The 27,581-nt window shown below is 38.2% G+C and overlaps 1 protein-coding gene across 1 annotated transcript in view; it reads left to right on the forward strand.

Annotated features, from left to right (window-relative positions):
- The window catches only part of GPATCH2 (G-patch domain containing 2), a 221,449-nt gene extending 201,488 nt beyond the window's left edge, over positions 1–19,961 (forward strand). The window contains exon 10 of the mRNA XM_070602484.1: positions 19,810–19,961. Coding sequence (XP_070458585.1) covers positions 19,810–19,829 — 20 coding nt within the window. The 3' untranslated portion in view covers positions 19,830–19,961. The remainder of the gene's footprint in view (positions 1–19,809) is intronic.
- Positions 19,962–27,581: the final 7,620 nt, after the last annotated feature.

A 27,581-nucleotide genomic window follows, 5' to 3' on the forward strand; every position in this document is an offset into this window, starting at 1 on the left:
GAAATTGAAACCGACAAAACAGTAGAAAGGATCAGTGAAACAAAGAGCTGGTTCTTTGAGAAGATAAAAAATGTTGGCAAATCCTTAGCCAGATTCACTAAGAAAAAAAAGAGAGAAGCCTCAAATAAATAAAATTAGAAAGGAAAGAGGAGAAATTGCAATGGATACCACAGAGTTACAAAAGATTATAAAAGACTACTATGCAAAACTATATGCCAACAAATTGGACAACCTGGAAGAAATGGATAAATTCTTCGGTTCATACAACCGCCCAAAACTGAATCAAGGAGAAACAGAGAATCTGAATAGATCAATCACATGTAAAGAGATTGAAGCAGTAATCAAAAACCTCCCAAAAAATGAAAGTCCAGGGCTGAAAGGGAAGAGATTGGAAAATATAGGACAACTTAAGATTTGTATTTAGCATTAATTTGCTAAGAGTTGTAGGAGAGAATGAAAGCAGTGGAGGGGAGAGAAAATAAAAAAAATAATAAAAGAAAGAAAATTTACTTGAGTTTCAAAAATATAAATAAACAATATAAATCTTGGCATAGAAATAACTCACCAAGTGCCAGCAGGACAAATAAGAGAAAGCTCTTTTTGAAGGGGTAAGGGAGGTGTGTGTGTGGAACATATTATCTACAAAGGAACATAAATCAAACAGACATCAGACTTTTCACAGCAACTAATGGATGCTAGAAAATATTGGAACAGTGTTTTCAAAGTAATTAAAGAAAAAGCTTTGAACCTAGAGTTCTTCTAGCCAGTAAAACTATCAGTGAAAAGTAAGAGGAAAATAAAGACATTTTTAAACATGCCAGAGCTCAGAAATCAGACTACTTTTGAACTTGATATGAATAAAACTCTTTCAAACCCTATAGGAAAGAAGTTATTTGAGTACGTTGTCCAGCAGAATGGAAAAGAATCTATGAAAGGAGACATCATGGATATTAAAGTAGAGAAAGAAATGATGAGATCAGAAAGATTAAAACAGTCTTCTATACTGAAGGAATTGCTTAGCTAGGTTTAAATGATGTAGGATTGGATGATTCCATCTCTTCTAAATGACTCCTTCTATACTAGTTGGCTCTAAAATTAAAAACATCTACATAACCACAATATTTTAAAAGCTGTTTCTTGTTTTAAATTTTTAATCAACCTGTAGACAAAACCTGGAAGGTCTAATAATAGTTACTGAAGGAAAAATAAACATGATTTATCTTGACAATGAAAATAGTAATAATACGAAACAAAATTTGGGGAGTCGAAAAATGTTCGTTTTCTCACTTCCCTCATGGCTAGTTAGTAGATACTAAGTTGATAAATTAAGAAATAAGCAACAAATATACCACAGGTAAAAATAACAATAATAAAACATGGGCCATGGAGATGAGATAAGATTGTAGGAGATTGGGTTAATTATCGTGCAAATATACAAAATAACATTGGGATGTTGTTTCTACCTTTTGGGAGGTTTTGATGTGACTCAAAAAATAAAGGTCAAGTCCACCTTCTGTCTTGTCACATGGCTGCCTCTTTCTCATTCTTCAACTCAGAGATCTTCCCTGGAAGACCTTTCCAGGCTATACATCGAAAGTGGCCTGTTATTCCACAAATGTCTAATCTTAGATAAATTGATTTATGACATCTCTTAAATAAATCGGAAGTCCAGAGAAAATGGCACGGTGATATGGTTACGTAAGTTCAAGCAGGTGTTGCCTGGTCTAATAACTCTCCACTGGCAATGAATGAGGGGAAGCTAAATCGTGGGTCCATTTTATTCAACTGATTTTTTTATATCTGTAGTTCAAGAAACATACTTCCATAAATCTGAGAACATTTTCTAGCTGGTGAGTGTCTTCTAGACTCCACATAATTGTTATTTAGGGATAGTTATGTACCCATGACAGCTCAGGAAACACACATAGAAGCAGACATGTAAGATAACATTAATTCCTGTCTAAAGAATTACATATTGGAAATTAACCTTAGGAAGATAGGTCACACATTGTAATGTATAAATACATAGAAGAAATATTCCGTTGTGTATAAGGCCGTAAATCTTTAGAACTCACAACCCAGGAAGAGTCATACCGGAAAGATACATAAATGAATCAAAACAGAGTTTTAACATATTAGTAAGTGGCAATGCCAAAAACAGTTCCTAAAAGAAACTGGAATACAGTTTCAAAGATTCATCTGAGTATGGACATCAGTCAATACGTTTTAAGAGAAAATGCAGAGATACAGTCAATCTGGAAAGTCAATTATGAGAGCTTTTACTATATATATGTGACTCTATATGTAAACTATATTGTATATGTATTTTATTTTACTATATAATAGACTATGTATTTTACAGTATGTAATCTATAAATTTATAGTGATTTCAAAAAGGACAGCCCTCTTTCTAGCCTCTGAAGCCACATTGGCAGGTAGACTGCAGACTGGACAGACTCTATTCCTGATTCAGTTTGAATCCAGGAGCCACTACGCAAAGTCGGATGCAAAAGGAGAATGAGGGGCTTGTTCCAGAATCAGTTTCATTAATGGGTAAGGTAGCTACTCAAACCATCTCTCTCACTTATGAGTCAGGGGATTCATTTCCTCAGAGCTGACATATCTCAAATAAAGGCAATATGTACCTAAGACCCCTGTGTAGATGCAAACACTCCTGAAAGGGAACAGGCCAGTGGCACATCACTGGTCATTCATGCCTGGGAATATAGCAGTTTGTAGAGAAGTAGTTCGTGTGGAGCAGAAGGAAGACTGGAGGATTAAAACAAAAAAGGGATGAGCATGGTGGAATATGATAAAAGGAATAATAAATGTCTAATACTAAGACACTATCCAAAAAGCAAGAGATGTGACTATATTAAGAATCTAAAAGAAGGAGAATTTTTTAAGGGAGAGATTTGAGGGAAGGGAATAAAAGAATGGACAAAAACCTACTTCCAAATATTTCTTATTGATGGTCCTGATATCAGTAGAATAAACACAGTATTTACAACCATGCAACCTAATTTTAAGTTCCAACTCTGCCATTTTCCATTTTAACGTCATTAGGGAAATCCTTCACTTCTTGTAGCCTAAGTTAGACCTGCCCGGACTACCAGCATGGTGAAAACAATAAATAAAAAGTGTTGACAAAAAACAGAGGATGCTGTTGTTTAGAAGATAAAAGCTTATTAAATTAAACGGTGTTCTGGAATCAAGATAGCTTCACGGGTAGCTGTGGAAATGCAAATCAAAACAAAGAGGTACCATTATTCCACCATCCATTATTCATCCATTAATGGGAATGGAAAGAACTGGTAATGCCCGGTGCTGGCATGTATGTGGGGAAACAGGCTTTCTCATACATTGCAGGTGAACGGCTATTATATTTTGAGAAGGCAATATAGCAATATCTTCTAAAATTTAAAAAAGGCATATCCATTGACTAAACAAATTTCACATCTGAGATATAAAAGCAATGATACACATTAATATAAGTACAAAGATATATTGCAAAATCATTTCTAAAAACATGAATTGGTAGAAAGTTATATATCCAGTAATTGAATAAATTCTCATTCAGATATGTCATTTAATACTAAGCGTCTCTTGAAAGCAATATAAGTATATATATGTTTGGGTTTAGGAAACTGTGCATAATATATTGAGGGAATGAAGCACTTATGCAGAATAGTATTCCTATTAGAAGCTTATTTTGTTTTTATGAAGAAAGACCTGATGTCTGTACATACATATTCGAATGAAGATGGGGACAGATGTGAAAGGAGGCTGGTATCTCCATCATCTCAGGTGGCTACAAGTGGAGTGAGGGTGAGATGCTATTGGTTTGTTCATCTTTTCACAAAAGACATTAACTTTTGTAACCTAGAACACATTTTTTGAAAAGAAATAAAAGTAAATCCATCATAGTTTTTAAATTACAACTAATTTGATGGTTTAAAGAAAAAAGCTTGGAGGATTGAAATGAGATCAAAGAACCTCTCCTAACATAAATAGCAAAAATGATCTTGGGGCCCGGCCCGGTGGCGCAGTGGTTAAGTACTCACATTCCGCTTCTCGGTGGCCTGGGGTTTGCTGGTTCGGATCCTGGGTGCGGACATGGCACCACTTGGCAAAAGCCATGCTGTGGTAGGCATCCCACATATAAAATGGAGGAAGATGGGCATGGATGTTAGCTCAGGGCCAGTCTTCCTCAGCAAAAAGAGGAAGATTGGCCATAGTTAGCTCAGGGCTAATCTTCCTCCAAAAAATGAAAATGATCTTTAGGATATATCTGGAGCCCTTATGAAAATATTTACATATTATACAAAACTAAAAGAAAAGGTAATTTTAGGTTTTTAATCTGTGATGTCTCATATTATATTTTTAATAGCAGTACATTATGCCTATCACAAGTATTTAACAGAAAAAAAAGAGTAGCAATTAATGAAGTGAGAAAATTTCATCATTTAAATGTGCATCTCTACTATTGACAACTTTTTATTTTAATAACATGTTCCCCCTAATAGAAAAGGTACCACATCGTCATGGAGAAAAATCTCAGAAATACACAAAAGCACAAAGAACACAAAAATTTCCTGCATCCTACTTTCTTCATCCATGTTTTGACAATGTAGTATATATCCTTCCAGGTATCCATCCATCCATCTACCCCTCCAGCCTTTCCATCCACATCCATATCTACTATCTATCTATCCATCTATCTATCATCTAATGAATTGTACATAATTTTTTTAAATCATCAAAAATTCATCAATTTAAATCATCAGTCTTGTAAGTTGCTTTCTTATCTCACTTGAGAATATCAGGAACTTTTTCTTGTCTCCCACAATACCATTTCAGTGGCCACAAAGCATTCCTGTGCATAGCTATGTAATAACTTATTCTCTAGTTATCTGTGACTAGATATTTAGGCTGATCAGTTTTAGCAGAAACAAAATACGTACAGCACGTCTACCCAAATTTTTTTAATGCTTTCTAACATAGTTTTGTTAGTACATTCTCATTTTGGTTTTTAGGTAAACTTAAATTTTCTTAGTTAATTAAAGATTGTATTTGGGTAAGGGTGCCTGAAACTTCAAAGGATGGTGGCATCTCCGGAGTCTTACACATGGCGAAACAAATGGATATAGATGGTGTGAGGGGTCTGGGTCTCCAGAGAATCTGGAGGAAAAAGTCAATGGAGCCTTATCAAGACCGACACCACGCCATGGTGACCAGGGGCAAGGATGCTAGAAGACTCTATAGCCAGTTCTTCATTTTGCAGTGGACCTGAAGGAAATGATGATAATTATTGATCCAAGAAACTATAATAGCTTTCCCTAAGTCCTTGGGGACTGTTGTGCAAATGTGTACTTAGGGACACTTAAATACTGCTTATTAATGGCTTGACAGGCCTAACAGCTCTAAAGGAGCCATTAAAGGACCATGGTGTAAATCCTTCTGAATTCTCACTTCTCAGACTCAACCTGTTGGAGACTGTCACACATAGACTGAATCAGGCTGCTCAGAGCAGTAAGTGATGCCCCAACTTCTGAACAATACATCCACAGTATCCAGAGCAAGTTGGCAATTTCTTCGGAAATTCATTGCTTTCCCCCACCCTTCTCTCTTTAACACAATGTGTTTAATTCATTCTCTTAGACATTTAAAAATAGCCTATGCAGTTCCTTAGTAACTTTATCTCTCATTTTTCTAATCCATTTCTATAGATTTTAGAACTATAGTAAAAGCTTTTGGATACTTACTAGTCTTTACGATGACTAGAATAAAGTGAAAAATTTATTTGTGGAATTTTTACATTGCTAAATATTTCATTCTGGATTGCCAACCATAATGACATAGTCCAGCTGGTAAAAATGAAAACTTTTAATCCTCATTATTGACTCTGGAGGCTTCATGCAGTGTGGTATATTTCACGAACGCATTTTCAACGACCTCCAAAATAACATTGCAATGGCGGGAATGCTGAGCAAACTTTCGCTCCAGCGTCACTCCAGTGCTCAAGCCGGACATTGTTTTTCCTTTCATAACCAAGTTCCCCTGAGACACTCATGAAAGCAAAATTACAATTTTTCCCCGGCGTAGATCTCATTTTGCGTTATCTTCTTTGTTTTACAAACCTAATCTGCAGGACTTGAACTTCCAAGGCCTGTGATACGTTGCCGGAGGAGCACACAAGAGTTTAAATTGCATCTTTTCAATGCGTTCTGGCACTGCAGCCTGAAGCCAATACTTGTTTTTTAACTGGCAACCTGCCTCCCACGAATGGACGAAGCAGATTGCCTCTTTGCTGAATCCTTAGACAAGGTGCTGATATAACAACAGTGGACAAGCAGCTGGGAGCTGGGCTGTCAGCCTGTCACACACTGACAAATCTGTTGTTCATATTCAGGCAGGATGTGTGTGTTCGCTTGCCATCAGTATCATCCATCTAGCGCGGGCGGTGCGGAGTGGCCTCTCCCGCGTGCCTGTGGACCAGACGCTGTTATTACATCGTTCGGAAGGGGCTCAACTCAACAACTCATTTGCTTTTTTATGATGGGGCCTGGCAAATGAGACAAGATAGCCTGCTCAATTTTTGTTTCTCTTTCTTTCTTCAACATACCAAGACAGCCTGGATTGCCATTTCATGTCACATACATAAAATCATAACTCTAAATGGCTCCAAACTGATTTCCTGACAATCCGCGCAGTGGAAGGAAGGGCGAATATGAGAAATAATAAATTCAAGTGTTGTTGTTTGAGGGGGCAAAAAATCATTTGAACACAATGTTGGGTGGTTTTGTTGTTGTTTTTTTGCCTTTTATTTTTCAGGCAGGACTGACTTTCAGAATGATCTCTAACAATTTCCCCTAGAATCACTGAATTTGTAACACTCAGACTCTGACACTCTCTGCAGACTCATTTCAGGCTGAATGTGAAAGCCCACCTGAGACTAAATTTACAATTCCCCCGCCAGACCATATCTATATTTATAGGGGCCTTTGTAAATCAATGAAATATATTTTCTTTTTTAAATGTAGGCATTTGGGGGAATTTACGAGTGATTGAGGCTGTATCCCAGAGTTTCTGATAGGATGTCATTTACCGCTTGTTGGTCCTTACCTGGAAAATTTAAAAACAAAATTCTGGCTATGGATTACTGCTTTGAATCTGTTAAACAATGTGTGTATATATCCTGTTGTCTTTTTCCATATGACATTTAGCATTAAAAAATTTCATATTCCCAATGTTATCAGTAATACATCATTGCAGTTTGTAATTTAATTTTAAAACATTCTTCTAGGTTAAAGATACTTTCTGTCAGTAAAAAACAGTTTAAGTAATAATAATAGTATTTACTGAACTCTCATTATTTATTAGACTTGTTTTGCTGTATTGATACTTGTTAGAAGAAAGAAATCTATTAATTCTGTAACAGGTAGAGCAGTAGATAGAAGAAAACTGTTAACAGTGCAAATGAAAAAGCCCCAAAGAATAGTTTTCATCTTCTGTTCACTATCTAGAGTCATATTACACCCACATGATGATTCTTGTATAAGCACAGAAATTAAGCAGTGATATTTACTACCAATTTTCCTAAAATTCTTTAAGTGACACCACTTTTAAGGATTGTCAAGAAAGCTATGTCGTAGTAAAACCTTAATAATAGTAAATCAAAATTATTTATATATGTGGGATAAATATATATACATAATGGTCTATCATTTAGGAAACGCAGCTTCTGGGTCTGTTTCTAGTAGCTTAATGTGAATAGGCTTTTAACTGAGGAAATATCTTTGATTCCTGGAAATATTATTATCCCCTCGATTTCCCTTGGTTTAAGGCATCACATAGCTTTAAGCAAGTCTTTTACTCTGTTACAACATATTTCCCGCATTTTTATGGATGTGAATGAGAAGAAAAGTGAAAATACTCTATGTTTAAATCAGTAGTGCAGAAAAAATATGAAAGATTGATTCATACTTTGGAAATGAGTTTGTCCTAATAGAAAATAAACCGTGAATTTTCAAGAACGCCAAATAACTCTTGTCAACTTTAACAATACCCACGTTAACTCCTCTATATACTCCCAAATTTTAAGCTTGTGCCTATTTTTGAATACAATCATGACGTAAATTCCTCATCCTTATAAAATTTACGGAGGGTCTTTATTCTGCCCGGAGACACTAGTGATTTTTGATTGACAGAAAGATTACCTAATAAACCTTCACTACAAACTAATTAATCACTTTGAATACAACACTAAATTGGCAGGCATAAAAAAGCAAATGAGATGGGTGTTGAAACCCATTTTCAAATGACCTTAGTTAAAAGCAAAGTACAGACTTAATTCTTCCTTCCTGGCGCCCTCTTCATGTCACAGGAGCTGGTTCAAGTGGATGCTTGCACCCCCCTCCCGCCATGCCTGCCTGCCGCTCCCTAACAGGCATTTAGTTAGGAAACTGTACAAGGATCAACAAGTATTTGCCGAGCTCTGGAATAGGAATATAACAGTGTTGCCAGTTGGAGTATAAAAGGTCAAGTGTTCATGTAGTGTCCTACACCTCCCACCTGTCTCTGCTTCTGTAGCGCTCTGTCCATATTACTGCAACAGCATAATGACTTTTTATATGTCTGTGAGTTTCTTACAGGAACATCTTTCATTCACTTCTGCATCCTCCACACACAGCATAATATCCGGCACTCAAGAGTTGTGCAGTAAATGCATGGCGTCTAGAACAGAAGATGGTGGTTTTCAGTCATCCTTTTGACTTGAAATTATTATTTCAAGTAGAAAGCTGTACTATCAATTCTGGCTAGAAAGACAATGTTCCTTAATGGAATCAAGATCCCTTTTCTATTGTCTAAAAAACAGAAAGACAAGAGCCAGCCCTGATGGCGTTGTGGTTAAAGTTTGGCGCTCATTGCTTTGGCTGCCCCAGTTTGCTTGTGGTCGCAGAACCACACCACCTGTATGTCAGTTGCTGTGCTGTGACGGTGGCTCACGTAGACGAACTGGAACGACTTACAACTAGGATACACAACCATGCACTGGGGCTTTGGGGGGGGGGGAAGAGCATGATTGGCAACAGATGTTAGCTCAGAGTAAATCTTTCCCTGCCAAAAAAAAGGAAAACAAAGAAGAGAAAAGGGGAGAAATACCTTGGTCAGTCCTAACCATTAAGCCAACTTAATGTTATACATATGATCCTGCAAGTTGACTGAAGTTTAAGATAGTTCATTACACACTAGTCCTGTCAATTTCATGTTTGTCTGCCAAGTGGGTGACATAGGATCCTTTTGGGTTTTTTCCCTCGGTATATAGGCATCACCACTAACATATTTCATCACTTTGGTCCCACCAATCTCTGGGATTAACAACTCTGTTAAAGGGGAAAAGATTTCACAAATCCATTCAAGGCATATATTTCACCAAGTCCCGGGTCCACTTTCCTTTGCTGTTTATCTCAAAGAAACAGACACAGTCCTCCAGAAATCCACCTTATTTGCCACTACCCTCTACCTCCGGCTCACTCTGCCACACAAAGAATGCCTCCATCTTTTGTGCTGTATATGGTATATGATCAAAGGACCAAAGGTGGAGGTATGAGGCCCTGCAGCAACAAGAAAACATTTTATAGATTCTTTCTGTTCCCACTTGCAACAAGTAGCCTCTCAAGGTTTATCTGATATTCATCTTCCAACCTCAGGCTGACAAATAAATGAGGACAAAAAATAAACATGGGACAGTCTAAGAAAGACAGGACTAGTAATTTATTACTTTGGAAGGGCTCTCCCCACCCCAGGCTCTGTCCTGAGTTGGCCCATCTCTGCCTCCCAGTGTTGCCCGTGGCAGCTTTTGTCTGCTGTCCTCGTTCATGGCTGGCTGCCTGTGCTGGATGAGTGGGTCCCAGGATCTGTCTGTTGAGCTCCGAACACAGACATCCCTCCTACCAGACAAGCTGTGGCTTCCTGGGATACTAATGAGTCCCAGCCTCTTTACTGGGTCTCCCTTTCCCCAGCTCCCTTCCTCTGCCTCCTGTCTTCCTTCCCCCACTCCCAGCCCAGCCCTGTTCCTTCAGCTCTCTGCCTCCTTGCTTTTATCCAAGCTACTCAGAGACAGAGAGGAGAGAGGAATTATTTATTGTGCGTCTGTTTAAAATGAAAGGCTTTTACATTTTAATGAGCACTAAATAGGTTCGAGGAAATATTGTTCATTAGCTGTAATCTGTGGAATTGCTTGAGTGAACTTCCTTCGGAGGCTTCTTTAAACGGTTCACTCAAGTAAAGCAGTTTGTATGGTAATTAAGGGAGCATTTTTCTGTCAACATCTGTGCTGCTATTTATAACAGGGGAGGTAGCTCGCAGCTCCACCGGAAGAGTAGGAAGGGGTCCATGCTGAAGGAGGCAGGTGGGGTGGGGTTGAGACATTGGTTGGTAGGGGCACACCTATTTCTTCTTGTCACCTTTACAACCACGACAAGCTCCTTTTTCTTGCTTTCCTTCCACTCAACCTCTAATAATTCTAAAAAAGAAAAAAATTCTTTCCCACTCTTCCTGGCTAGGAAGAATTATCTGTTTGACATCTCTTCATTAATCACATCCTTCACTTGGCAGCCCAGGCAGGGAGATTCAAGCTGCTTTGGAGAAGCAAGTGGGCTTCAGCTTTGTCAGATGGGTTCTTTCTGTCTGCCATCCATTTTTCTCTCCATCGCCCTTCCACACACATACCACGGCATCTAGATACCAGGATCGGAACTGTGGGATTCAGGGCAGGCAGAGATTGCTGGGAAATGAAGAACTAAATTGGATCCTTCAAACTCCTGCTCTTGTAAGGAACCCTACAGAGGGACAAGACAGAACCATAACCTGGGGTGAAGTGGGAATTTGTGCACGTAGAGATTAAATCAGGAATGTTTATATGGGGAATAAGACAAGGACCCAGTTCCTGGATCCAGTGAGGTATAAGGTCTGAGCAAAACCAGGAGCCATCTGGATTGGCCATGTTACCCTTGAACAACTGGTGAGTCTTTTAATCTGCTCTGACTAAAGGCAGCACTATTCCAAATATCTCGAAAAGAGCAGTTATTTTCCCCAGCTCTGAACGTCGTAGCAATCCAGGGACAAAGGTCAGACAGATCTTAACTACTGAGGGAAGACTAAAGATCATTTACCAGCTAGACTGGGATTCTCACGGGCAAGAAAAATATTCTATTCAGCCTTCTGTGTCTTCCTTCCTTCCTCTCCTTCCTCCCTCCTTCCTGCCTTCCTTTTTTTTTTTTTTTTTTTGAGGAAGATCAGCCCTGAGCTAACATCGGCTGCCAATCCTCCTCTTTTTGCTGAGGAAGATTGGCGCTGAGCTAACGTCCATGCCCATCTTCCTCTACTTTATACGTGGGATGCCTACCACAGCATGGCTTGCCAAGTGGTGGGCAGGTCCACACCCAGGGTTCAAACCCGTGAACCCCAGGCCGCCCGAAACAGAACATGCACACTTAACTGCTGCACTACTGGGGGCCCCTCTTTCTTTCATTTTTTGTACCTAGACAGTGTCTGACACATAATGGGTACTCAAAATAAATATCTTTTGAATGAAAGAATACATGATTGAGGATTCTGTCAAGAGCGGGAGTGACATAATAATGGAATGGAAGTGACAGTGATAATTGTCTACTTTTCTTCTCCTGGGGAGCTTTTCTTTAATTAATGAATTAGTAAAGAATCAGCAGACTTATAATTGAATACTCTTGTCCACCCGTTCAAACTCTTGATTTGGATAAATATACTGAGAAGTTCACACTAAGTGCTCATTGAAAGGGGTTCTAAGGGCGCATAGAAGCTCAACTTCTAACCAATTCCATCGTAACTCTAAATATCAGGCACTCTCTCTCTTTATTAAATATCATCTTCACTGACAGAACGTGTTGTTAAGCACAGTATTTTATCCCCATGCTATTTTTGTCTTGAGTGTATTTGTATTTGATTATTAATTGATGTTTGGATTCTGTATTTTGTCCCAAGGCAATTTCACTAAATGATTGATTTTAAAGAGTCAAATAAAGACCTAAACAAATGTAGTAAACTTCAAATGACTAAAGATAATTCACACTTGGAGATCATGTGAATAACCCAGATCTACGTAACTCCCAAGTTACTATCAGTTTAAAATAACTGCCTTGTTACACTCGATCAGTGTAATTAGCCTGGAAAACCTGTTCATCGGAGTTTTGTTCTTTCCCCACAAGACATCATGGTAGCAGAACACTGAAGACAAAGAGAAGAATGGAAGTAAATAGCATTGGATCATTTTAGTGTTATTTCTAAACCACTATATGTAATATACCTTTGCAGGATATGGTACGAGAGCAACACTGCTGAGTTAGTGGAACCAGAGTGCCATCTGTAAGAGTTCTGGAATTTAATTTTCCTACAGGACACACCACCAGCCTGTAGATTAAGCCTGATCCCAGCCCTCAAGGGGCTTTAGGTATAACCCTGGAGACAGATTTTAAATCAATAAGTACAATGGGGTCTTCTGGATCCCATCACAGGTGTATGTACTGGATAGAGGGGAGCATAAGAGGTAATCTTCAATACTACCTGGAAGAAAGAGGCACCAGGAAAATAGACAGGAGATACAGATGGGTCTGGGGGAGGTACGTTGAGCTGAAGGGGTCAAGGCTGAGAGTTGTGTAAGCATCCTGAGGAATTTCACTTCTGCTTTTTATAGACAGTGGAGAATCACTGAAAACTTTAAGAAGGAAACAAGCAAGATCCTATTTGAGTCTTAGACCCCAGTGGGCAGCAGTGGAGATGGGATTAGAAGAGTAGAATTTTTGAGCCTTGAGGGAAACCAATTGAGAATCTATTTTTAATAAAATTACTTCTAATTTTGTAACATTACAAACTTGGAGAAAATACATAGGGAAGACTAGTATAGTAATCCTGCGAGAAAGGACAAGATCGGAACTGTAGCAATAGCACTGATGATGGCCCATGGAGAAAGTCAGATTTTTCTACAAATACAGTGTCTATAGGACTCGGTGATGGACTAAAAGTGGTGAATGAGGAAAAGAGAGTAACCTTAGCAGGAATTTTAAGGTTTATTTATTCAACAAAGTTACTGATTGCTCGTTATTACTGTTTATTATTATTCATTATTATTATTATTATTATTGTCACTGTCATTAGCAAGGCACAGACCTAGGCTCTGGGAATAAAACAAAGCATCAGACTTGGTACCTGCCCTAAGATTCCAGTATGGGTAGTTAATGGTGGCACCCCTCCCTCCCATAATAGGGAATCTTGATGTAGAAGCAGATTGGGTGATGTTTCTTTTTTATAATTGAGATATATTTCATGTAGCATAAAATCCACTCTTTTAAAGTGTGTAATTCAGTGGCTTTTAGTGTATTTGCAAAGTTGTACAACAATCACCACTAATTCCAGAACAATTTCATTATGCCAAAAAGAAACCCTATACTCAGCTGTCACTCCCCAATCCCCCAGCCTGGTAAATACAATATCTCAAACTGAATTTATTTTAGGAATATGTATCAGAGAAACCTGTGGGGTATCCAAGTGGGGTCACATTGGAGGTCCTTGGATCCGGAGCTCAGGGAAGTCTGTATTGAAAATGGAAATTTGGGAATCATTGGCTGGGGATAGCCCAGTGGCACAACAGTTAAGTCTGCTTGCTCCGCTTCGGGGGCCTGGGGTTCACTGGTTTGGATCCTGGGTGCGGACCTAGCACCGCTTATCAAGCCTTGCTGTGGCAGGCATCCTACATATATAAAAAAAAAGAGGAAGATGGACAGAGACGTTAGCTCAGGGCTAATCTTCCTCAAAACAATCAAACAAACAAAAAATGGGAATCATCGGCAAACGGGAGCTAGTGGAAGCCATGGCAGTGAAGGAGATTTCTCAGAAGGAGGAGAGAAGATCTCCAGTGATGGGCCCTGAAGAAAGCTAGCATTCAAGGTTTGAGTAGACCAATGGCAGTGTGGTTTGAGTCATCTGAACTGCGTCTTTCCACAAGTACAAAATTCATCTGGCCATTGACACACACATGGAACTTCCTATCTGTAGAAAGCCAGATGTCTATGATCATTATTTTTCCAGACTGACTCAAGTGAACATATCCAGAGGGTAGGCATTACTCATGCTCTTTTGGGTATCATTCTCTGCAAATTAGCTGCTATACTCACTTAAGGAAATCCTAAAAATATCAGATCTTTGCATTTTTCTTAAGAATGAGATTTTAAGTTCATTGAGGAGAGGGACCTTGTCCCATATTTCTTCCTGTTCTCACTGGACACAGTGTTTATATATAGGGAATTCGAAATAAAACTCTGTTGATCAGAAGAAATGATTCTATGGGTACTTATCACTAATAAGACACAATCTCCATATTCATTCATCTAAACATTTATTCATTTAACAAATATTTACTGAGTGCCTACTGGGTACTGCTACATGGATGCAGTTCACAGTAGGATGCAGGTTAAAATGTAAAAACATGGATGCTCATTAAAATGTAAACCAGTAAAACAGGTTAAATCTTATGGATGAAATTAAAATATAGATATTTTCTTGTTCTACATTTAGATTTTATATTCACATCTTAATTCTTGTTTATTAATAAAGCAAAGATAACTGTTGAGTTAGTTATAAGAATCAATTTTAAAAGATAAGCATGTTGATTTTTAATGAAACCAGCCAGATTTTTTTTTTTTTTTTTTTTTTTGGTGAGGAAGATTGACCCTGACTTAACATCTGCTGCCAATCTTCCTCTTTTTGACTGAGGAAGATTGTCCCTGAGCTAACGTCTGGGCCAATCTTCCTCTATTTTTTGTATGAGGGATGCCACCACAGTGTGGCTTGATGAGCAATGTGTAGGTCTGCGCACAGGATCCAAACTCACAAACCCGAGGCTGAAGAAGCAGAGCGCAGGAACTTCACCACTGCACCACTGGGCCAGCCCTGATATCGTGTTTTTTTTTTTCCTAAAGATTGGCACCTGAGCTAACATCTGTTGCCAATCTTTTCTTTCTTCTTCTCCCCAAAGCCCCCCAGTACATAGTTGTATATTCTAGTTGTGGGTCCTTCTGGTTGTGCTATGTGGGACACTGCCTCAGCATGGCCTGATGAGTGGTGCTAGGTCCACACCCAGGATCCGAACAGAGCCAGTGAAACCCTGGGCCAACAAAGCGGAGTGCACAAACTTAACCTCTCAGCCATGGGGCTGGCCCCCCATATCACCTTTTAAAATGATTTCTCTTCATGGTTGGCTATGTGGTTGTTTTTAGTCTTGTATATTTTTAGCCCACTTAGGTAACATGGGGTCAGATATTTTAAAGCAGTCTCTTCAAAACTGAACAGAGAGTTTCCCTTCATCAGCTTTGTGTTCAATTTGACTATTTAGTGTTTATTACAGAAGTACTATATGGTGGCTGCCATTGGATTATTTTAAGCTTGAGCCAATTTTTATTACTGTATGTGAAAAAATAGATTTTGACAATGGAATTTGACATATGTAATCAATAAACCACAATGTTTTGCAAACTTAGGCTTTTAGCCTAATTTAGGTGTCATTGCAAATGTCATCACACTAAAATTCAACATTAGGACCGACAGGGCGTAGTTGGGACCCCATTAACATTTGTTTTGGCATTAAAACTTGATGCATTCAACCGCTTTCTGCATACATTAATGGTCCCCAAAACATGCCTCGGCGTGACATGTTTTAGTGCATACAGAATGGTTTTTGGACTTTCCACTTAATTTTAATCCTTCTTCCCCAAATAATTTCTGAAAAGGGCCTTTCTGAGCCTATCACACACCTTTTAAAAACTTACAGCTGCAGTATAAAAGATAATTGGAACAAACTTATTAGACTGTTTTCCTCTGCTGTTTGTAAAACTTTTAAATGAATATTGAACTGGAGAAATAAAAATCACCGCTGGACACAGACTAAGGAGGAAAATTTGTTTAGACCTGAGTTAGAAGAGAGAACTTACAAAGTTCTACTATTTCTAGGTATTTTCAAATGCCGAGTAGAATTTGGAAGAAGCAGCTGAAAAGAGCCAAATTACTTTACATAAGTAATGGCAAGTATGATGGTTAAAAAAATAGAAGGAGGGTCTGAGGAGGGGTGAAGGGAGCAAGAAGACGAGTTAAGGCAAAGCATTGCAAGAAATATGGCAAAGAGACTGTTAGCATCTATAACGGGATTTGTCATGTTCAAGTTCTAGTTGTTTGTTTTCCTGCATATCGTCAAAATTCTGTGAAGTCTGATATGCACAAGAATGCCTCGTGTGACTGCTGTGTTGATTTGAGGATAATTCCTTCCATTCCTTTAATTTCATGTTGGAGGCGATGTGATCTGGGAGAAGGACGGTCCCTGTGAGCCAACAACTCACTACACAAGCTGTGCATGGAGCAAGTTAAGAAAGAGAACTTTCTAGAAGGGCTCTGGGCATGAGGCACAGTCCACACAGATACCAACTGAGTCACCATCAGGGAATTACTTGCCTATTTTATTTATACCCTGTCTTGATCCAAAAGAGATTTTAGCCAAGGTGAATTGCTTAATCTCTGATAGCCTCAATTTCCTCCTTGATAAATGGCAATAATAATTCTGAGATAAGTACTATTTTGAGAGGTGTTTTTCAAATTTCATTACCTTTCCATTTTTATCCCTCAGATGGAAGGTTGGACAGCACCCCCTAACTGAATCCACCAATTTTAGGTATACTATTCAGAAAAATTCCAGTTGTTGATTTTGAATTAGACTGGATTATGATCAGACTTATGGCTCCTTGGGTGTTACTCTGTGCATGTGATTCACTTATTCCTCATAAGGTTGATGTGAGGATTCAATAAGTCACCATACCTATGAAGCACTTAGAATAGAGTCTGTCAAATAGTGAATGTTCTGTTCACTTTAGCTTTTTTGGGGGGAGATCCTGTTTTGAAAAATTAATATGCTTTATTTTTTAGAGCAGTTTTAGATTCACAGCTAAATTGAGTGAAAAATACAGAGTTTTCACACACCCTCCCCTCGCCCTCCATGGCCACACACCCTCAACCCCCCCACCATCAACATCCTGTATCAGCGTGGTACACTTGTCACAATGGATGAACCAGCATCGACTTAGCATGATCAACCAAAGTCCGAAGTCCATAGTTTACACTAGGGTTCACTCTTGGTCGTGTACATTCTATGGGTTTTGACAAATATGTAATGACATGTATCCATCACTATAGCATCATATAGAATAATTTCCCTGCCCCCAATATCTCCTATTCTCCACCTTCATCCCTCTATTCGCCCAAACCCCTGGCACCCACTGATGTTTTTACTTTCGCCATAGTTTTGCCAGCATATTAGCTTTTATTAAAAACAATAAAAAATCATTATTGCACCCTAATAGGAAGGAGGCATTTTATACAAATTATTTTTGTAACCCTCATCATAGCATTTTGTATAGTTTATTTTATTTAATCCTAATCACAGATTTACAACGTAGGAATTATTATTCTTATTTTACAGATGACAAACTCAGGCTCAGAATTTAAATTGTAATGCCTTTCACTTACCTGTAAGGTATTAAAATTGTCGAATTAAAAATGGTTTGGTGGTTACCAAAGGGGAAGGGGGTGGGGGAGGGTGAAAGTGGTAAATGGGAACACGTGTACAGTGACAGATGGTAACTAGACTTTTGGTGGTGAACATGATGAAATCTATACAAAAGTCAAAATATAATGATGTACACCTCAAATTTACACAATGTTATAAAGCAATGTGAGCTCATTAATAAATAAGTAAATAAATTTTAAAAATGGTTTACATTTTGAATTACAAATTTATTTGAGATATTGCATTGTCTATCCCAGAATTTTTTATATATCCTGCTTTCAATTTAAGAAACCTATATATTAAAAGATTATTCACTATTACTACTATACTTAATTCAATACAATGTCTTTATAAACTAGTAACTATTGATGAAATATAGATATGAGTCCAAGATTTTAGAATATGTTGGCCTAAGTGTTCATCTTAATTTATAAAGTGAAGTTTATAAATTTTGCAGTTTATCAAGTAAATTCTAAGTTGATACTGTATTGATAGAAACAGATGCATAAAACTCCTACTGTATTTGCAACCTAGTCTTAAATATTTGATCAAAAATGTTCACAGTACATTCAGAAATTGATCCATATGATGATATTCCTATATCAAATTCTGAGATAAATTCATTTCTCCTCTGCCTTATTTAAACCATTTCATTAGTTCTAATTTTTGACATATTATCAAGATCACATAATTGCTTCATACTTTGCTCACTAATGCCATCATTCCTGCCTGTTTGAAGCCATCACAAACTATGAATGGATTACAAGTAGAAATACTTCGAGAGCGTGACAGTACAATTCAGTATTTGACATCCAAACTGCTTCATGAGTAAGCGGACTTACTCCTAGGATGAGCTAAGGAGATACATCAAAAAAATTTATTGGGGCCAGCCTAGCAGTGTACTGATTTGCATGCTCCACTTCTGTGGTCCAGGGTTCACCGGTTTGGATCCCCAGCGAGGACCTACACATCACTTATCAAACCGTACTGTGGCAGCATCCCAGATACAAAATAGAGGAAGATTGGCAACAGATGTCAGGCCAGGGCCAATGTTCTTCACCAAAAATAATAATAATAATAATAATAATCAATGAACTTAGTAAGTAAAAATATCTGAATACACTTCCTTATCAACACACTTCTCAAATTTGTCACAGCTACCTGCTTTTGGGGCAAGGGAGCAAGCATCAGATACTATATCTTTGGAATTTTCTGGATTTTTGCTGGGTAAAAAACAAGGTCAAGCATTTCTAATTCTTAACTTTCAAACACTGAGAAAAAAAAGTTTTATAAAATTTTATAATTTCTTTGTGCACAACAAAGCATATTATGAGGGATGCATAGGAAACCCATATGATTTCTGCTTGCAAAGAATCTCCAATATATTTGAGAAGAAGAAAAAATGTTTATATATCTACAGAGCCTACAGGGGAAAGACTGTGGAGCAATGTGTGTGAGCCTGTGTCCTTTCTCTCCTCCAATTCAATTCCTGCTCATCCTCCAGCACTCTTCTCAACACTGAAGTTCGTAAAGACCTTATCAGAATCCCAAGGATAATCTCTATATTCAGAATTCCTTAAGCTGTGAGAAAGTCCACACCACGCTACATTTTAGCTGCTTATATTACTTTCCAACTATTGCATATAAATTCCATTAAAAAGCAGGATAAATCACAAGTCCTAAGAGAATACACGTGATTCCTTCTCCCTGGAGTGCTCTTCCATGTCGCTTTCTCTGACAACCACAGATCCCTCCTTTAGCTCTCACTTTCCCGTGGGAAAGAGTTGGGTTGGATGCTTCTTTTCTGTGCAATACAATTTTCCCTCATTTGTCCCTTCCAGGAAGACTTACAGTTCTTGAGGGCTGGACTCTGGGTTATCTTCTGATTTATACCCAAGGGTTAGTAGAGTACTGAATACAAGGTTGATGCTCCGTAAATATGTGTTAAGTTAACAAATAAGATTTGTGGCCGCATTTTATTAAAGATTGCGTTGAGATGGTTGTGGAGGGAATGACTGTCAACTATTTTTTGGAAGTCTTCTGTTCCCTTCTTTTTCTCACACCCCATATTTGTCCTTTCATAAATCCTGTTAACTCCGTCTTATGTCAAGAACCTAGGCTTTTCTCACCAACCCCACTTATAAATACTCTCTTCTGTTCAACAGACGCTGCGGCTGATCACTGAGAAAAACAGCAGTGGAGACTTACCAGTGGCTAACTTCAAGTCTGGCTAAAAGATACACCACACACCTATTTCTGTTACCACTAACATTATAACAATCCAGCGTATGACTTATAAAACTCTTTAACATTCAAATTTCTGATTTTGTTCTCATAAGGTGCCTTTAGAATAGATATTCTTGTGCCTTAATTTAGTGAGGAAAAAAACCTCAGAAAGATAGAGATAAGTCCAGGGTGAAAGAAATAATTAAGTGAATAGAATTGGGGCAAGATCCAAGGCCTGTGATTCCTAGTTCAATGCTGATTCCCAGATGTTAAAAACTTAGATATTGTGTTCTGTTAATCTCACTAAGATGTTTTATGTTACCCAACAAATTCATATTATTTTTCCAAGTGTGTAAATTAAAACAAGTTAGATGTTCCATGAGATTAGTTAAGCACGTTTTTCCCTAGTAAATATGGAGGAAAAAGGGGGGAAATATGCATACAAATAATAGTAAGATACAAATGATCAGAAAACAATGCCCTCAAAAACAATCAACATTTTCTCTGAAGTCTGCTGAATATAACAAGCAAACAGTCTTAAAGGCCATGTGAAATGAGATTTCAGGTTTAATTTTGTTGCTCAGAATTACCTATCTTTCTATAGGTTATATTATTTACCCCAAGTCAACATTTGATGAAGGTCATTGATTTTTTTTTCTTTTGAAGAAGAAGATTAGCCCTGAGCTAACATCCACTGCTAATCCTCCTCTTTTTGCTGAGGAAGACTGGCCCTGAGCTAACATCCATGCCCATCTTCCTCTACTTTATATGTGGGCTGCCTGCCACAGCACAGCTTGACAAGCAGTGCATAGATCCGCACCCAGGATCTGAACTGGCGAACCCAGGGCCACTGAAGCGGAATGTGCTAACTTAACCACTGCGCCACCAGGCTGGCCCCTGAAGGTCATTGATTTTAACCTCATTTAGTACAGTACTATGAACATTCATGTATATGAAATATTAAATATTAATAATTTATTGTTCTCCCTACCACTTTCATGTAGGTGATTGATATATTTTCCAAATGGATTTTTTTTTCTGTAACCCCAAGGAAATTGCAAAAACATTTAATAAGTATTCAGAGATGTATATGGCTGGAGATGGCAATGAAAGAGGCCTACCATTCACAGAATCACTGGTCCTTTATGTGCTAGTTCAGAGCTGACACCTTTGATGTGCCCTCTCGGCTCACTGGTGTCCATCTTGGGTTGTGTCTTCCTTGAAGGAAGGATATGACCTTCCACCATCTTTGTCTGAGCTCACTTGGTTGCAAGGAACAGAAATTCACTTAAACAGCTCAAGTGCAAGGCGGGGACGGAGATTATTTTAAGGAAGGAGGAGATCCCCTGGGAGCATTTATTACTGGGCAGGGGACCAGCCAGACTTCACGGGACTGGGAAATTGTTCCAGAGCTCCTCTAGCTATCTTTTTTGTTTTTGTTTTTTTTTTTTTAACAGTTGCCTGGTCTGTTATCTCTGCTTCTTTCTGCTTATCTATACCCTTATTTTCTATACTGACTAATTTCTCCTGCAAGTCTTTGGTTTCTGCTTAATTAATCTACCATGTTCTGGTTTGTTGTGGCTCGAACTGGAACTTCAACTCTAAATGATCTTTTAGTTCCAGTGTCTCTGTATCTTCATTGGAGAGAGGGAAAGAGAAGGCAGTCAAAAAGAAAACAAACAGCAAAATCCTATTGGCTCAGCCCAGGCTAGATATTAGTTCCCTTTGGGGTCATGTATCTAACTCTAGTCTGATCAGCTGAAGCCAGAGGGAGGCATGAGAAGGGCTGCCTAAGCCTACCCATGGGGACTACAGGTTGGGAAGGAATTTCAAAGAAGGAAGTAGCAGCTGAAGGCGATGACAGTTGTTTCTACTATGTCTGTAGGTCACTTGATAGAGTCCTTCTATGCTTTATGGATGACAAGTCTTGAAGAAGACAAAGGAGAAACAAGGAGATCTTTCCCTCTCTCTCTGACTGTCTCTGTCTCTCTCACACACACACTCACACAGACATGCACACACACAACCCAATATAACGGTTTTAAACAACCTTCTGTCTCCTTTTTGTAACTATTTTCCATAAATTTCACCTTGTCTTAATAAATATCATTCCATATGCTTCTAGTTTTATGGTAATGATGAGCAAGGGGAAGGAGAAAAAGGAGATACGAAGTCACATTATTATTGCAGTTGAATGCTGGAAAACCAGCGGGCAAGTTATAATTTACTGCTGTTCGTTAATCAGGTACCGCTTAGATCTCAAATAGAAGATTTCCTACATGCATATTCTTGTACGTGGTTAGGAGATGAGTATAATAAAGATAAACATTCCATGATAATATAACATTTTGCATTGTCTGGTAAGTTATCTTGTGAATGTGTTTTAAAATCTAAGAGTTTTGTTTTGTTTTGTTTCTCTCTGTGTAGAGCTTTTATTATAAATTTGTGTGTATACCATGAAAGGCAACCAAATACCATAAAAGAAATATTTTGAACTCATCAACCTTGGAGAGTCAATGCAGGGAAAGAGGTTTCGGTTTTAGGAGCCAAAAGTAAGAAATAGAGAGAGAATGAACACTGGCATGGGAGTGTTTGAGGCTCAGGGAGGAAAGCGCATGATCAGAGAAGAATCAGGGATCTAGAATCTGGACACAGAGTGTGGTTGGACAAGAGGCAACGCTGAGGGTCAGTACCTGGCAAGCAGGAGTTTGGCAGGCATTTGCTGCCTAAGGATGGGACACCTTCTCAGATCACACACAAGCTACAGGTCTGGACTACAGGCTGACACGGAGCAGACCCCCAGAAACCTAGCCAAAGGGAGACTTGAATAAAGAGTGATTAGGTGGAGACCCAAGCAAAGTCCAAGGCACTAGGGCAAAGCTAGGGATTTTTGGCAAGAAGGTTTGTGAATAACGGCTGTAAGTGCTCTTGTCATGGGGGATAAGAAATCCCAAGAAGATGAGGATTCCTGGGGTTGGGGGTGGGGAGATAAATCTAACACCTTTTTACTAGGAAGGACTTAATCTTGCTTATATCCTGGCATAGATCCTACAGAAATAGCTAAAAATATAATCTGCCTTCTGATCTCAACAGACCATTACACATGACGCAAATATAGAAATATTCGAGACAACATACATAGTAATAAAGTTGATATAATTATTATCTTGACTATAATATATTTTATGGCATCTACTTTGGCAAACATCTTGTTCATTTGAGGGAAGTTATGTAAAAGCTTGTTAAAGTTAACAGTGTGAACATTCTTGAGCACAATCTTTCTTTCTTTATATATTCAGATGTTTGTCTAAGTTGTTTAAAAATACCACTCACTACACTTTGCTAGTAAAATGTATTTCCTGCCCTGAAAGAGATTAGAACTTAATAAATCCATCTGATTTTGCTTAATATTAAATGACTAATGTATATTGTTAGTTAATGGTGAAATTCAATGAAAATTTAGTATTTTAATTTTGGGAAGAACATTCGCTGGGGAAGAGAGATTTTTAATATTTACCAAGCCAATTGCTACATAGCATTTACAAGATCAGATAAATGCCAACATTTAAAAATGTTTAAGCAGCGTGTTCTATAATGCTAAATATAAATAATTCTGTTAATATAAAATGTTGATATAAAATATATTGATATATTAATTTTAAAGTAATGTCAATGCAATGTTTATATTCTTGGGATTATATCAAAGATAGTTTTTCACGGCAAAGTTTTTTTTTTAAACATTAACTACTTTATGGTTATACTATGAATGCGTCCTCATTAAGCAAAGCCATAAGCAACCTGTTTATTTTGCTTATGTGTAGGACCATTTGGATTTAAAACATTCAAAGCACCTTAATGGGCTGATAAAATATCTTCATTTTACAGAAACTTGATTAATTTCCTTCCTCAGACCGCTAAAGGCTTATAATCATCTATTGAAATGGAATTTCATTTCTTTAAAAAAGTGCTAGAAAAAGTGAGTTCAGGCCGCAGAATAAAAACAATCAGAATGCAATATGGTGTTTACTGAACAATATATCTAAAATATGCTCTTTTTCAAATGGCACACTCCAAGCCAATGAGATTGTGATACGAAACAGATATGAAAGGAACAAAACCTAAAAGAAGCACAATCATTGTGCCAGTTATAAAGCTCTCTTCAAACACGGTTGCGTGGAGAATTATACTGTTACCATTAACTACTCTGCTAAATGTAATTTCAGAGCAGCTTGGCTATGCTGGGACCAATAATGTTTCAGCAGATGTTAACAGTGAGGGAATTTAAAGATTACAGACTTTCATGGGTGTAGTAAAGCTGCGGTGGGAACAGAAATATTACCGTAGCTGTTATGTTCTGAGTGCCTCGCATTTACTGACAAGTAATACATGAGTGATAGTGAGGACCAAGGGACTGGAACTTTATACTTACTGGTCAGCAGCATGTAAATTCCATAAATTAAACAAAGTTTTATGTATTCTTCATTTCTTTTCAGACTGATCTTCCTCAGAGGGCCTTTGTTTCATGTTAATTCCATCATCAAGGCTTTGTTCAACCATACTGTTCTCTTTAGGAAAAGTAGAGCCTCATTCAGGGTTTGCTTCCACACATATAGCCCCATTATTTTTAAATCTTGGAGTGGTCTCCATGTGGAACGTCAAGGAAACTCAACATTTTTTATCATGGGCTCCATCAGCCTACCACTCCTTACATAAATCCCAACCTTGTCGATTTAAGAGACAATGTTCAGCTTACTTCTCTCCTTAATGATCTAAAAGGAACAATACTGTGATCTCCGAAGACTTGAATGGGAGAAAATTTGGTTAAGGGCATTATCTTCCCTTATGCATAATCTGGGGGTAAGGACAGTTTACCCTGGGGACAAATGGAGAATGGACAAAATGGTTCATATATTCCTTGGTGTGACCTCCAGGTTTTTTTAATGGAGCCATATAATCAGCCACTAGACAATAAAAAATTCTTGATGGGCTGGATATATTGGATCCTAACAACCCCATTGGATCTCAGGACAAAGCCAAAGTTAGATTATGAGACTTGGAGAAGCAACAGTGAAGTTATACTTTTATAATACAACCAAGTCAGCAATAGTTTAAAAAAATTTAGATTGTATTAAAGTTGGAAGCTATAAGGGTTAAGTTGATAGGGTTTCGTGACTTCCAATAGACATAAAGTTAGCCATCAACAAATCCATTTTTTCTAGCCATCTGGACACCAAGCAACAACTTCATAGATATCAGACCTCACCCCACCACACTGGCCAGACACTGGAGTAGAGTTTTCAAGTAATGTGTTGCGTATGGATATTCCCATTTAAAATCCTGAGGCCAGTCATGCCCATGTTGAGCCCTCAACTGGTACTTCTACCTTCTTCTTTCTCCTTCACTCACTTGACTCATGTGTACATCCTTCTTGTTGCTACATAGTCAGCTAGATTGAGAGCACGGATTGTTTTATTTCTTGTTGTTCCTCTACCCATTGGCACTTTAACAGTCTTTGCAACAGTAAGCAAAGAAACAATGGAAAGAGAAAGGAAGAAGACATTGCCAAAGATCTTAGCCCTAGCTAGCTAGAAAGTACATACATTTCAGGAAATTGTGCTAAAAATATTCTTAAGTTATATGTCACTGTGTAAACATTTATTTCTGAATTTTTATATATAGTAGTCTGTTGGTGTTTCTATTTACCATAAATATTTCTTAATGTTTAAGTAAACCTGTGAAATGAATAGCTGGAAGGGACATTAATTGGTCATCTGGTCATTTAACTCATCTTGTTTTTTGTCAAAAGGCTGAGGATTTTTTTTTCCCCAGAGATTCAAGAAAAGAAGAGTTTCCTCAATAACTATTCCCAACAACCATCATTATACTCACTTCCCACTGTTACGGGCAAAGGAAAATTGTATATTCTTAAATGCATAAATGTTGGGGAATAGTGACATATTATGGTTTAAAGTCAATGTTAGTCTCCTTTTTATTTCAAAAACGAAATTCTTTTTCTGAGTCCACATTACTGGTTACTTTTACGAGCTGTGAACGGTCTGAGATTTTACCTGTTTGTAAACTAAGAAGTTAGCCTGTTCATGGATGCTAGCAGAAGACACGAGACTCCTGGGTCAGAGATAAAGTACTGTGTTACTTATGACACAGGTAGAAGCCAGAGTATCAGCATTTGCACCAGCTCCCCAAGCCCCAATTCCCACAAGGCAATACAAAGAGGGTCACATGGTACCGGTACACACAGTGGGTTATGCTACAGGAATTCTGAGCTTCAAACCTGCCCTTTGTTCTGGAGAGAGACTCCATCTGTCTCTTCCAAGGCTGTTTGTTCTACAAACAACATGAAAAGACAGTCTGGAGGAAAGGCAGAGAGTGCCTCTGCTCACAAGATGTATAGACACGTGAAAGACCCATGGAGAAGGGTCGCCCAAGAGAGATCATCTAGAAGTGTCAGGTTGTTAACCTTTTACCTAGAAAGCAGTTTTATTGAAACATCACTTTCCAGCTCAAATGGGTAAGCCCCTGTGGTCTGAGCTGTGTGCGAGGTAAGATGGCAGCAGAGTTCTCTGGTATTTAATCATTCTATTTTTTTTCTTCTTCTCCCCAAAGCACCGCAGTGCATAGTTGTATATCTAGTTGTAGGTTCCTCTGGTTGTGCTATGTAGGACATCACCTCAGCATGGTTTGATGAGCAGTGCTAGGTCCGTGCCCAGGATCCGAACTGGAGAAACCCTGGGCCACTGAAGTGGAGCATGTGAAGTTAACCACTTGGCCATGGGGCTGGCCCCTAATCCCTCTTGCATGGATTCTGAGACAGATCTTCTTTCAAACAAATTCTTAGTCCACTGCAGGATGTATAAAGGGTAGAAGCTATGCACTATTGAAATATAAGTGGTGAAAGCAGTTTTAATTTTCTTGCTGGCGCTATTATCTTTTAAGTCCTAATAATCTCTCTCATGCACAGGCCTTGAGCCTATAAATCTGGACAAGTTCAATTAGTGATGCGGTAGAACTTTTCCTCGACAGTGCAAGGCTCTGATAAAAGCAAACAATACAATTCCAGCATGCTGCTTATTAAGGACGGAGACACCCACACGGCCAACGACAGACTGAAAGCCTTTTTATTTTGATGGTACTATTTCACTGTCTATCATAAACTAAGCGAAGCAGGTTTTCTCTATCCTGCTCTGCTTTTATTGGATATAAATCACCCCTGACAGGAAGTTTTATGCCTAAACCCGTTTACTGTCCTTGTTGGTAGTCTTTAAATTAATATTTATAAGCTGAAAGAGGCCTAAAAGGATACAGCAGTAAAATAGCTAAATGCTTCAGTTGGACTTGAACTGATATCCACCTCCTTGACCATTGACATTTTTTAATTACTCCTGACCCAGCCATCCCATTCTCAATGCTGTCCCTATGCCCACAAATCACTGGCTTTGGTGGAATTGTGGTGGACAAAATAGGAATTCAGAAGGGTTGAGCCGAAGCCGGTGTTACATGTGAGTTTCGAAAAAACTCTAGTAGGCAAGGATAGAGACAGAAGAAAAGGAAAAGAAATTTACAAATGAGTTAAGCAGTGGCTGAAAAATGATGGCTTAGGAATTGTTCAAATTGGGATTGTGTAATGACGGATCTTTTAAAATTCATAAAAATGTACAGCATATCATAAAGTTACCTCCAAATCAAACATTAA

The sequence above is a fragment of the Equus przewalskii genome, chromosome 31 (assembly GCF_037783145.1).
Source record: "Equus przewalskii isolate Varuska chromosome 31, EquPr2, whole genome shotgun sequence".
NCBI lineage: Eukaryota > Metazoa > Chordata > Mammalia > Perissodactyla > Equidae > Equus > Equus przewalskii.